Raw genomic sequence first — 12,428 nt, forward strand, 5'->3', positions numbered from 1 at the left:
GATTGGAATGGGGTCTGGCGGGATATTTCCTCCTTGCCCTCTTGGCTGTGTTCGCGCCTCGGAGCCGCCACATGGCTGAGAGGCCCATCACAGATGTGTAATGTATGAGTCCCTCATACAACAGGCACTCAATAAATGTGTGAGGGGTATATGCTTGCGTTCGCACTGTGTGCGGGCGACCTGGAAGGCGGGCCCAGATTGGCAGAAGGCTGGAAGATGCTTCAGAGAATGGAGTTTTAAGGAGTCCTAACTCTGCCGGCCCGGTGTTCGAGCACAGCCTCGAGCAGCCCCCGAGCTCTAGGAGGCCCCCAGTTCCAAGCCCAGGACATACTGGGCCCGGGGCACAGACTCTGCTCACACCTTGGCTCCCGTTCCAAGGCACCCACAAACTCCGCGCCCTCCGCAGCTGGGGGAGAAACCTGGGCGCAGGAAGGGACTCCCTTGTTGTAGGTGAGGAATCAAGGTCAAGAATCTCCTTTAGAGTCCCCGCATTTCAGGAGAAGTGTGATGCTTTTCAGGCTCCTCCGACGCCTCACTGAGGTTATGCCTGGGAGAGCGAGCCCTTTAAGTCTCTACCCACTGGGTACATCCCGGCCTCTCCCGGGAGAGGAGGGGCGGGGCGCTATGGCTCCGCCCATCGGCCGGGCCCTCCCCCGGCGTCCCCGCCCCGCCCCCGGCACTCAGCCGGCGGCGCCTTTGATGTTCGGACCCGCCAGCTCCCCGAGCCTCTCAGCCCTGCGTCCGCGCCCGCGCCCCGCGCCCGCAGCCCGCCCAGGCGGAGTCAGCCCGCGCTCCGCCCGCCGCGCTCCGGGCTCGGAGGTCCGGACTCCGGGCTCGCTGCCTCCCGGGCCGGCTCCGCGCCCCGCACCCCCGCGCCCCGCGCCCCCGAGGGCGGAGCGCACCATGCCTCAGCTGGACTCGGGCGGGGGCGGCGCGGGCGGCGGCGACGACCTCGGCGCGCCCGACGAGCTGCTGGCCTTCCAGGACGAGGGCGAGGAGCAGGACGACAAGAGCCGCGACAGCGCCGCGGGCCCCGAGCGCGACCTGGCCGAGCTCAAGTCGTCGCTCGTCAATGAGTCCGAGGGCGCGGCCGGCGACGCGGGGGTCCCGGGAGCGGGCGCCGGTGCCCGCGGCGAGGCCGAGGTCGGGGCCGAGGTGAGCGCCGGCCCGCGCCCCGCTGCTCCCCCTCAGCCGCCGCGCTCCGCCGGCCCCGGCGCTCGACTCGCGCTGACCCGCCCCTCCCTCCCGCGGCCCTCGGGGGTCCGCATCCCTCAGACCCCTCCTGCCCCGGGCCCCGAGCCCCCAGCTTTCCCAGCCCTCTCAAGGCCCCTCTGGATCTTCCCGCAGGCTCTCGGGCGGGAACAAACTTCGCAGAGACTTTTCCCCGACAAACTTACAGAGTCTCTGGGAGACGGTGAGTTTCTGCCCGGCCCGGCTCCCCTCCTCCCGCTAAGGCCCGGCCTCGGTGGGAGAGCGGGGCCTTTGAGGATGGGAGGGAGCCGAGGGGGTGCCTCCCCCCAACTGCAGCTCGAGGAGGCGGTAAAACCGAGGGGGGGGTGGGGGAGTGGGGGGCGGGTTTCCCGGGCGCCGCCGGGCTCGAGTCACTTCCGGTGCCCTGACCTTTATAGGAGTAAACAGACCCCCGCCATCTCCGCCTCCCCTCCTGCCCAGGTGACTGACTAATCCCCCGACTTGAGGAGAAAGCGTTGGCCAAGGTTTCTTGGCCGGAGGGCGGAGTGGGGGCCGAGAAAGGGAGGCCCGAACTCGGGGTCCTTCGTCGAAACTTGGCACTGCGGGCACCCCCAGCCCTTCAAGTCACGAACTTGAAGGGGACCCCTTGGCAATTCCGATTTTCTCTCGAGCGAGCAGACAGCCTTCAGCCCGAGCCGCCCGGGCTGGCGCTTCTGACCAGCTGTGGTTTTTCCAGGCCTGAAGGCCCCGGAGTGCGCCAGCGGCATGTACAAAGACACCGTCTACTCCGCCTTCAATCTGCTCATGCACTACCCACCCCCCTCGGGAGCAGGGCAGCACCCCCAGCCGCAGCCCTCGCTGGTAAGTGGCCCCAGCAGCCCAGCCCGCCTTGTGCCTGCAACCTTCTTGATCAGGTATGTGAGGCATGGGCAAGAAGTGACTTTTGCCTAGAACAAAATGGATACAGAACTCTTGTTCTTGTCTTTTTCCCCATCCACACCCAGCGGGATCTGAACCAGAAGGAGAACTTTCCTGAAGGAAGGAGGGCTGCCCTAGGCACCCCACCTGCCTCCAGCGGTTGGCTTTTGTCTTCCCAGCTTGCTCACTAGCAGGCGTGGGCCCTGTCCTGGTGCTAGTGATGCTGGGATGGAGTCGGCTTGGAGAACGGTTAAGCTGAGACCACCCACTCCTGAGGGTGGTGTATGTAGTGTGCTCAGAGTTGTAAGCTTTGCTGTTAGCCTTCTCCCACTAAGCCCCAATCCTCAGTGTTTGGAGGAACGGGCAGAAAAGCTGGTCTGCTTCAGGCCTCCTGGTTGTAGAGGAGAAACGTGCTCTACTCGCTCTGTCCTTACTGGCATGAATGTGGCCTTACCAGAGAAACAACCCGAACACGATTTGTGGAAAGTGGGTTTTTATGAAGCTGGCTTGGTCTCAAATGCACCAGGAAGGGTTTGCAAAGGTGTTTCAAATCAGTAGTGTCAGTAAGCAGCCTGTCTAATGAATTTGCAAATTAAATTTAAGTACCCAGTGCTTTGAGAAGATTCCATGACCATTACAAACCATGCTTTTTGCCCACTGGTGCAGATGACCTAAAGTGTGAAGAGCCTTTTCTGAGTGCTGGGGAGCAGCAGTAAAGCTGCACTTACGAAAAATTCAGATTAGTGTTTCAGAGTGTGCTCAGCTGGCCAAAGTCAGGGGTGAGATTAGAGCTTCTAGGGTACATGTAAGGGTTTGGGGTCTGTGGTGGGTGGGTGTTGGGTGCAAATGTAGACCCAGGGCAGGTCAGGCCAGCAGAAGGAGGCTCACATGGCTAGTGGTGGGGGTCACCCAGAGGGCGGAGAGTGACTGCCAGGCTGTGTCAGATCAGGAGTGAGGAGGGTTGGTTCTGAAAGCTGTTTCATGCTGAAGCTGGTGGGACATGAGAAAGTAGATTGAACCTTCTCTCCAGAAACCCAGGATGGAAAACCTGGTGGTAGGCAGCTGACTAGAAATAAGCTCCTTGCCCTTTGGACTCCCGTTCCTTCATCTGTGAAGGAACATGTTGGTTGAGTGGTCTGTCTGGCTTTCTGCTCTGGGGTGGCTCCGTCTGTGAGGTACTCGCTTCCTTCCAAGTCTGTGGGGGCAAGGGGCTCACCTTCTGACCTTGCCACCTGACACAGCAGCTCTCCCCAGAGACCTCTACCCTCCATGAGCTGATACTGAAGGATGCTTTGGGGGCCCCCTACAAGGTATAAACCCTTAGATTTGGGGCCAAGTGGTGGGACATGACCCACCACTGCCAAACCACAGGCACATGAGCTGCTGACAGGGAGCTGGCATCCCTGATAATCATGACTAAACAAAAGGCCTAGGACTCAAAGCAGACCTAGCAGGCAGATTCCCTCCAGCATCTTATGATTACACAGAGGTGCAGGGAAAAGGCAGTGTTTCTGAGTTTCTTTCACAGCCTGGGCAAGTGGTAGGAGAGTGCCCAGAGTGGGAGTGCCTCGTTCTTCGTAAGGGTGTGGTGATGGGACCATTTGGTGTCCTTTAGCTTACACTGGTCGAAGTGTAGGCAGATGGATGGCTGCCTCTAGCGGTCAGGACTGGGGGGGAGTAGGAACTAGGGCAGGCACACCATCAGTACCCTGGCCTGGATCATTCATTTTTTCAACTTTGGGCTCTTTCTCAAGGTACAGCAGATGCATTTCTATGTGTCACACCCTCTCTTATAGGGGCAGATCCCTTTGTCCTCCTCCCCACACAGCTGTAGCCTCCCGCAGCCTGGCTTCTGGGAACACAGGAGGAGGGCAGGCTCTGGAGCTGACTTTCTGTGCCCTGGCATCGGCTGCTCCATGGGGCTGGGGACAAGGACAGAGGCAAGGGCCTAAGGTGGGGAGATGCTGGGTGAGGAAGGTGTACGTGAATATAGGGGAGCCTCCTTTAAGCAAATCTGATAACTTACAACCAAATAGCAAATAAGAGTAGTAGTTCTTTGTGTTACTCAGAGTTGTGTGGATATTTAAAATATGGTGAGGTTTTAAAAAGCAAAATTAATTGACCCCATGTTTTGGGAGCACATTTATCATGTGATTCAAGGTTCATGTGTCTGGAATGAGGAAAGAAACTCACGATGGGTTAGGAGTCCCTTGTAGGGGACCTGAGGAAAATCACCTTTGGAAGTTTTTTTCCAAAGCTCTGCTTTCCTGAGCCCCTCTTCAGGGGACAGATGACACACTGCCCAGCCCCTCCCCATGAGCCTTAGAACTTGGCCCCTCTTGCTCTTTGCCCTCTCTGAGAGAATCCAAGTGGTCAACAGTTGTGCGGGGTAGCTCAGGGCCGAACGCTTGACCTCCCCTGACAGTGGGGAAAACTCATGCCAGGGACCATCTGCCCTTGTGTGGGTGGAATACCCACACGGCTGCTACGTTGGACACCTCAAAGCAGGCAGACTTGAACGTTGTCAGGAGCAATGGGCCAAATGACCACCTCACAGACAACTGCCAGGGGGGCAGAGGGATTTTTTTCCCAAAAGGTTCCTTCTTTTTGGTACTTGGTTTCTTGCAAACTCTGTTTTTGGAAGTGGAAATTAGGTCAAAGTTAATTTCATAGCTGATGTCTTTCAGGCATCTAATGTAGGCTTGCAGACAGTTACTGGCCTAGACCAGTAGCCACTATTGTTTTGTTTTGTTTGCTCCGCTCTGGGATTGAGGTGGGGAGGGGCAATGACTGGTCCTGCGCCAGACTTTGAGGGATTTCTGGGATGAGTAAGGCATCACTACTTAGGGAAACTCAGAGTCTTAGTGCAGGACTGACAGTCTGGTGCAAATCCTCATCTCAAAAAGGATATGAGGCCATGTCACTCTTCTGACCCCTTCTGTGGGCTCTGCTTGGTATCTGTGGCCTGGAACGCTGCTGAGCCTTTTGCCATTTAGATGAAATGCCCAGAATAGGCAAATCCATAGAGACAGAAAGTAGAGGAGTGGTTGCCGAGGGCTGAGGGAAGAGGAGAATGGGGAGTGACTGCTAATGGGTATGGGGTTTCTTTTTTTGGGTGATGAATATGTTCTGGAATTAGATAGTGGTGATGGTTGCACAATCTTGTGAATATATTAAAAGCCGCTGAATTGTATACTTTAAAATGGTCAGTTTTAAGGTATGTGAATTACATCTCAATTTAAAAAAGTAGCTGAGCTGAGCCTTTTGGCTCTTGCAGGGACTTGGGGCTGTTTCCCTGTGCCGTACTGGTGTCTGGGCATGCCCGGAGACATCTGACGTGAAGGAGCCCACTTGAAGCAGTGGGCTTCTGGCCATCAGGCTCATGTTCTCTGACTCCAAGGTCTGAGGACCAAGTGAGGGGAGCGAGCCCTGGGGGAGCAGGAGGTGAGGGTATGAGCAAGACTTGAGCAGAGGAAGGAAGTGCTGCTGACGCGTGGCTAGCCGGTCTGGGGGGCCTCTGCAGAGATGCACCCACCCAACCCTCCACACCCCTCAGAGGGTGAGCAGTGGGGCCTCGCAGAGGAGGGGAGGGGTAGTGATGGTTGGTCATCAGCCCTGGTTGGGATGAAGCCTGTTAGGAGAGAGTTTGGCACCAGGCTGGGCACCAGACAGAGCAGAAGCAGCCTTTGCCCCTGGAGTGCCCAGCTGAGTGGAGGAGACAGATGAATAGACCTGAATCCCTGGCCAGAGGAGTACTGTCACAAAAGGTCCTGCCGGCGTGTCCTGGGCAGACCTGGCCCCTGCCTAGGCTGTGGGGAGGGTCTGCTGAGCAGCTTCCTGAAGGAGTAGAGTTGTCTGCCCGATGAAGACAAATAGGGGGCCGGCAGGCATCTGGGCTCCCTCCAGGCATCCCAAATCTTCCACGCCTCTACTTCATTCGCTACCCCCAAGTCCCAACCATCACCATCCCTCCCCCAGGAAGGCAGCCTCCTCTAGGGTCCCTGCAGCGGACCTGGGTCCCTCCCCACAACCCTACCCTAACCCTCAATCCAGGATCCACAGAGCAGCCAAACATAAGTCAGATCCCATCTCTCGCCTGATGAAACCCTGTAGAGGCTCCCATTGCTCCTGAAGTAAAATCTAAGTCACTCACCACGGCCTGAATGCCTGGGTGGCCAGCCCCTGCTGACCGCCCCTCCTCATCTGCACCATACTCTTCCTTTCTCCCTAAAAAGCAGCCACCTCAGTGGCCTGATAGGTTTTACAACCACCAGATTCTTCCCATCTCAAGACCTTTGCGCTCGTTCCCGCAGTTCGGCATTCTCTTCTCTAGCTCTTCACCTAGCTGCCGCTTCTCATTCCTCACTCAGAGCTTATTCAGATGTCTCCTCCTCAGAGAGACTTGCTCTGACCATCCAAGTGGGGCCCTGCGTCATCCCCCATCGGGCCTCGGCTGCCTTGTCCACCCCAGCAGCTCTTCAGGCCAAGGTTTATGATGCACTTGCCATGCTGAGTCCAGAGACAGTCCATGTGTCAGAAGTATGTCTGAGCCTTAGTTTCCTCATCTGCCCAATGGGAGTGGCAAGCCCTCTTCCCGGAGTTGGAGTGAGGACTGGAAGCAGCAGTACCAGGGACGTGCCCAGGAAGGTGCCAGCATGGCCTGGGCTTGGGGGTCAGGGTTTGGCCACAGTTGATCCCTCTCCCTTGCTGTCCTGGCTCCTCTGGGACCAGTGGTGGCTCAGTGGTAGGCTCCATGTGCACTCCTGTCTGGAGGACTATATCTCCACTTTGGGCCACGGGGTTTGGGGGTCTGAACACTGGGGACCAGCCCTCAGGTGGGACTCAGGTGTACAGGCCCCCTCCTCAATGCCTGCCTCACCCAGGCATTCTTGGGAGGAAAAGTGTTATTCCTGGGGCCAGATTGGGAGCCATAGCCACTCATTCCATCCTGAGAATCCTCTCCCACCGCCCAGAGATTTTTCGGAAAGAGGCTCCCCTTCCCCAGCCATATAGAAGCCCTTTACCCAAGATGTTAGGGGCTTAAGCTATTTTGTAAGAAAAAAAAGGGAAAAGACCTTCATGGCCATTAGCCTCTGAACCACTCCCAGAGCTTTTCTCACATGGTGCCCCGTGTGCAACACCCCTGTGTCTTGCTCCGACGCTTCCCTGGTGTGCAGGCCCCCAGGCAGTGCCCATGCACGGCTTCTTTGCTTGTTTTCCCTCATGTTTATTATTCATCTCTCCCTCATGTGGCTTCTAGTTTGCCCGCAGCTTGCCTTACCAGTGGGAACGATGCTCTATACAAATCACTCCTTAGTTTCCATTTTGATTATTTTCCTGGAGCATAATGTTCAAAGAGAATTATGGGTTCAAGAGGTAGGAAGAATCAAGGCCCCAGTTCACTGAGGGTTCCTTGCGGTGCCCAAGCATAGCTGACGTGGTTTCCCCTTTTTTGTTGTTCATTTTATAGGTTCGTGGTGGGCAGTGAGACTTAAAAGTAATTTTGACTTGCATTCCTTCCTGACTTGGAAGGCTGTGTGGTATTTGGAAAATCTGCAGCAACCCCCTCACAGCCAGCTGCTCCCAAGGTGAAACTTTGTTTTGGGGGCTTCCCTGATGGTTTCAGGGCCAGGAAAGCACCCTGAAGGAGGCCTATCCTGCAGACCCCTGCCCCACCCTGTCACCAGGGGCTGCGGTTTTAGGGCTGCCCTCCACTCCTCCAGCTTAGCAGGGTGGAGGGGCTGACAGAGAGCCCTGAGTTGGTCACCAGCACCCAGGTATTCTTCCCCCGGCCCCAGCAGGGTTTCACGAGCCAGCTTCCATAGCCCGCAAACAGGGATATCCGTACCAGTTCTGCCTACTTCCCCAGGTGCTCCAAGACTTAGGCGTGAGTGGAGTTGAAGGGGGGGCCTTGGTGGTCCCCTCTCATGGCCAGTTGGCAGCCCATGCCCTCCTGGGTCTCCTAAGATCACACCCAACCCCCGTTCCTGCATGAAGGGAGGTTTAGCTGAGCTGTAAGGATGGGCTGCAGGGGCACTGGTTTCAAGTCGCATAACTGCTGAGGTCAGGCTGGATCAGGATGGGCACAGAGCCACATGGAGGGGACAGGGGGAGCTGCAGCCTCCCTCTGAGCCTCCTCGGGCAGCTGCGGTCCCGAAGCCATACAGTCACACTCCCTCATACCTTGTGACTGGCTGCTTCCTGCCACTGTGTACAAACAAGACTGTTGGAGGAAACAGGTGTTTTATCAGGTCACAGGGCTCCCCCTCCCCCAACGGTACAGTGCACAGATCCTTGGGTAACAACCCTCCTCTGCAGGTGGGGACAGTAAGGCCAGGTCAGGGAAGGGACTTATCCAAGGCCCCTTAGAGGAGTGAAGGGGGAAGGCCTGAGTCGGGAAGCTCCGCCCCCAAATACCATATCTTCCACTCCTTGGCTGAGTGGCCTTGGGTAAGTTAACTCCTGTGGGCCTTAGCTTTCTCATCTAAAAATGAGGATAGCGAAGGTTCCTACCTCCTTGGGTTACTGTGGAATAGAACGAGATAGTGTATGTGGAGTTCCCGGCACATAGTAGTTGCTTCATGAGTGGAAGCCACTGTGGGAGGGATTGTTAACACTGTGTGGGAATGGCCCTTGTAAAGGACGCCGGGCCAGTAGGTGCAGTGCTCCTGAAGGTGCAGCTGGACTGAAGCCCCTGATGCTCTCCGTCCTCAGCTCAGCAGCCAGTTCCCCTGGGGCAGGGCAAAGAGGACAGCTGTCCGGCCCAGCCAGCCCTCGGGCCCTCAGCTGGTCGACGACATAGTGCCAGCTGTATCTAGAATCCTGGTCAAGACTCTTAACCGGTATTTACTGAGCCCCACTTGGCCTTGGCTCAGCACAGAGGGGACGGCTACCTCTGCCCCACCCCCCAGAGCTCAGTTCTGGCAAGGCAAAGAGACTCTCCTGGGGGCTCAGAGTGTTGGATAAAGAGCACTGAGGAGGGAGGGAGGCCAGTGGGGGCAGCCAGGAAGGCTTCCTGACAGGGGAGAGTTCTGGCTGGCCCAGAAACTGCGAAGGTGAGAGTGGGAGAATGCTCTAGGTCGGGGGCACAGCTCAAGGAGAGGAGGAGAGGCAGAAATTAGTATGTTCTTGGTCATTGGAAGAGCCACCCGAAGCCCAGGGTCTGTGAGGCTGGAGAAGGTCCAGCGCTGAAGGCCCAGCACGTGACCTTAATACCCGGGCAGCACTGGTTCCAGAGCCCAGGAGTGGCTTGGTGGGTACCTGCAGTGTGTTGGCAGCATGAAGGGCAGTGTGGTGCCCATGGGAGATGGTTTGAGTTGAACATAGAGGGTGAGGCGGGCAGAGCCGGCAGCTGGGGCAGGTGGATGCTGGGATGCAAGGGAGGGGGTGGGCTTTGGGCAGGGCAGACCCGAGCGAGCTGGCACATGCAAGGCAGGAGTGCCTCAGAGGTGGAAGTTTTGTGTTATTTCTTTTGACTCTCAGTCTCACTCCAGGGTCATGAGTCCAGGGTCTTGTCCGCTGTTTCCTGAGGGGAGCTGAACCCCAGAGGTCAGGTTGTGCAGCCCATTGGTGCTTTAGCCAGGGTGTGGAGAGCACGTCTCATTAGCACTGTCTCTAGAAGGACTCCAAGGCCCCAGGAGTCAATGGAGGGTCTCTGAGAACCCAGGACATTGTTAGCTTCTTCCTTCAGGCAGTTTGCTGTGTCAGCTCGCAGACCTTTGATGCTTGGGGTTTAGACGTGGGTGCCGCCTCCCTCTCTTAAAGAGGTGTGGCCCACATCAGCCTTGGCATGTGTAGTCTCTGAGCTGCAGCCCGGGAGGGTTTGTCCTGGTCAGAGGGTTTGGCCCCTTCTGGTCCTGCAGAACATGGGGCTCCCGTTGGCTCAGTCCCCTGGTGGGTAGAGGGACTGTCCCCTGCTGGATAGGGTCCCTGGCCCAAGGTAGTAGTTTGGTGAGTTTGGCCCTCTCTTGTGGGGAGGTAGCCATGTACCCTGTCCCACCCATGGAGCCTGCCTGCCTGGGCTGTGCCAGCAGATATGGCTTTAGAGCCCAGAGGGAGATGGTGACACACAGCCTTCATGTCACAGCCAACTCCACAGCCAAAACTCCTTGGAGATCAGAGGAAGCAGATGCTTTGCCAACCCCTTTACCCACCCCATTAAAACAACCATCTCTCTCTCTCTCCACGGACCGGAGAGGTGTCTGGGCTCCACACTCTCTGCTTTCAGCTGATGGCGAGTGTGCGGCTGGGGCTGCAGGCGTGGATGGGCAGGATGTGGCCCCAGGGAACAGTGGGTTCTGGGGGTGCATGATTACAGCTGCCCCAGCCCACCGTGTCTGGGAGGCCTAGCCAGGGCTGGCCGATCACCCCTCCCAAGGAAGCCCAATTTGCCCATGAGGGGAGGTGTCTATGATGGGTAAGGAAGCCAGGGACCAAGGCCACCTCCTCCCCTGGGTGTGTGACCTCAAGCAAATCTGTTAACCTCTCTGGGTCTAAGTTTCCTTCTGTAAATGGGGGTGGGGAGCTCTGGCCATGAGGATTTCTGAAGTTCAGATAAGTGTCAGCTGGAGAGGCCTGCTGCTTGGGTGGACCTCAGGTGGGGCTTTGTTGGGCATTGCAAGAACTGCTCCAGGCCTAGTCTCCCTGTCAGGCAAGAAGGAATTGTAGGGAGGGAGAGACAGGTAACAGGAGTCCAGTTGAGGGTATTCTGACTAACTCTGACCTGGCTCTGGTGGCAGGAGGCCCAGCCTCCCGGTCTGCTGGGCCGCCATCTGAAACGCATTACCAATGCTTTGTAAACTGCACATCATTCGGCCACATGAAAGCCTGGGATCTAAAAATAGCCATTCCCAGAGGACACCCCGCATTGGCGGGGCTCAGCTGACCTCTGCACGCACACCCACCACTAGGCCACCTCCCTTGCCAGGGGGCCCCGACTGGCAGGGCCACACCCACCCACCCTCCCAGTGTGGGCAGCTACTGCCGGAGGCCACTTTATCTGGGCACAGATCTCGTCCAGCTGGTCAAAGCTGCAGGCCTCAAGGCCTTAACTAGGGCAGAATGTCTGGAGGAGGCAGCTGAGGGCATGTCGGTGGCCGCAGGACCCCTTCCCTAGACCATAGATGCCTGCCATGTCTGTGGGAAGCCAGTGGAACCATCTTACAGATGAGCACACTGGGGCCCTGTGGAGGGGAAGCACAGGAAGGGGGACTTGGCCACTGTCAGATGGTAGACAGGAGGGCCGCTGGTGGATGTGCTGGTATGAGAAGGGCAGGGTCCTGCCCTGGACCCCGTGGTGTCGGTGGAGTCTGCCCCAGCATGAAGGCAACGCAGCTGTGGGTCTCCAGGCTGCTACAGTTGACTCTTTGCCCTACTTTCTGCAGGCTCCTTTTCCCTATAGTCTCTATGACCAACTGCAAAACCACTCTTTTCCCTAAAAATAAACATGCTTATGGGATTGGGGGAAGCTTTGTAGCTATCAAAGGAAATAATAGGGTGTTTAAGAAAATTACATTGCGTTTTAAATAACCAGCATGAAAGTCATTAAGTTTGAAGTTTCATTCAAATCAGATGGCTCTGTGGCTGGCCCGGTGGCCAGGCAGGCAGGGGGTGGGTGGGCACTTAGGGACGCTGAGAAGCAGCCTGTAGAGAGTTCTGCAGCAGCGGCAGTGAGGTCTCTGTGGCTGTAGCCAGGGTCCAGGCGGGGTGGCCCTGAGTGTGTGCCGGGCTGCAGCAGCCGCCCCAGAGCTTGCTGACAGGCTTTGAAGCAGGCTGCAGCCTGGGAGCCCCCCAGCTGTGGTGGGCAACCCCATGGGTGGGGCTGGGGGGTGAACATAGACCAAAGGGTGTGGGGCCAGATGAAGCTGGGATTGCAGAGGCCACAAGCGTTGATGGCCGTGTTGAGGTAGGGTTTAAGGGATGGTGGTTGGGATCAAAAGGGCTGGAGAGGATCTACAGGGCCAAGGCCACATCTGTCTTCTTCACTGCTGGAATCTTAGCGGCCAGCATAGCGCATGACCCATAGTAGGTGCTCGTAAACAGTTGCAAGAATAACAACAGCCACAGTAATAGTGCACGTGTCAAGAACTTCCCAAGTGCCAGACCTGTGCTGGGGACTTTTAATCCTAATATCAAGATCCTTACAAGAAGCCAAGAAAGTAGATACTATTATTGCTCTCATTTTACAGATGGGGAAACTGAGGCTCGGAGAGGTTAAGAACTTTCTAGTACCTGGCAGAGTCAGGACTTGGACTGAGGTGTGTCTTACCCCAAAGCCCAGGCTCTGCTCTGTCCCTTTGGTCTCGATTGTGTGGAGCTCG

At 57.0% G+C, this 12,428-nt stretch overlaps 1 protein-coding gene across 5 annotated transcripts in view; it reads left to right on the forward strand.

Annotated features, from left to right (window-relative positions):
* The first annotated feature begins 747 nt into the window (after nucleotides 1-747).
* TCF7 (transcription factor 7) overlaps nucleotides 748-12,428 on the forward strand; it is a 32,848-nt gene continuing 21,167 nt past the window's right edge. For 4 of the 5 annotated variants that reach the window (XM_081232775.1, XM_081232777.1, XM_081232774.1 and 1 more), the window contains exons 1-3: nucleotides 748-1,155; nucleotides 1,348-1,414; nucleotides 1,928-2,052. In XM_081232775.1, coding sequence (XP_081088901.1) covers nucleotides 904-1,155; nucleotides 1,348-1,414; nucleotides 1,928-2,052 — 444 coding nt within the window. In that variant the 5' untranslated portion in view covers nucleotides 748-903. The remainder of the gene's footprint in view (nucleotides 1,156-1,347; nucleotides 1,415-1,927; nucleotides 2,053-12,428) is intronic. The other variant, XM_081232778.1, reaches the window with a different exon arrangement.

This window comes from Mesoplodon bidens, assembly GCF_964165515.1.
Source record: "Mesoplodon bidens genome assembly, chromosome: 4".
NCBI classification, from domain to species: Eukaryota; Metazoa; Chordata; class Mammalia; order Artiodactyla; family Ziphiidae; genus Mesoplodon; species Mesoplodon bidens.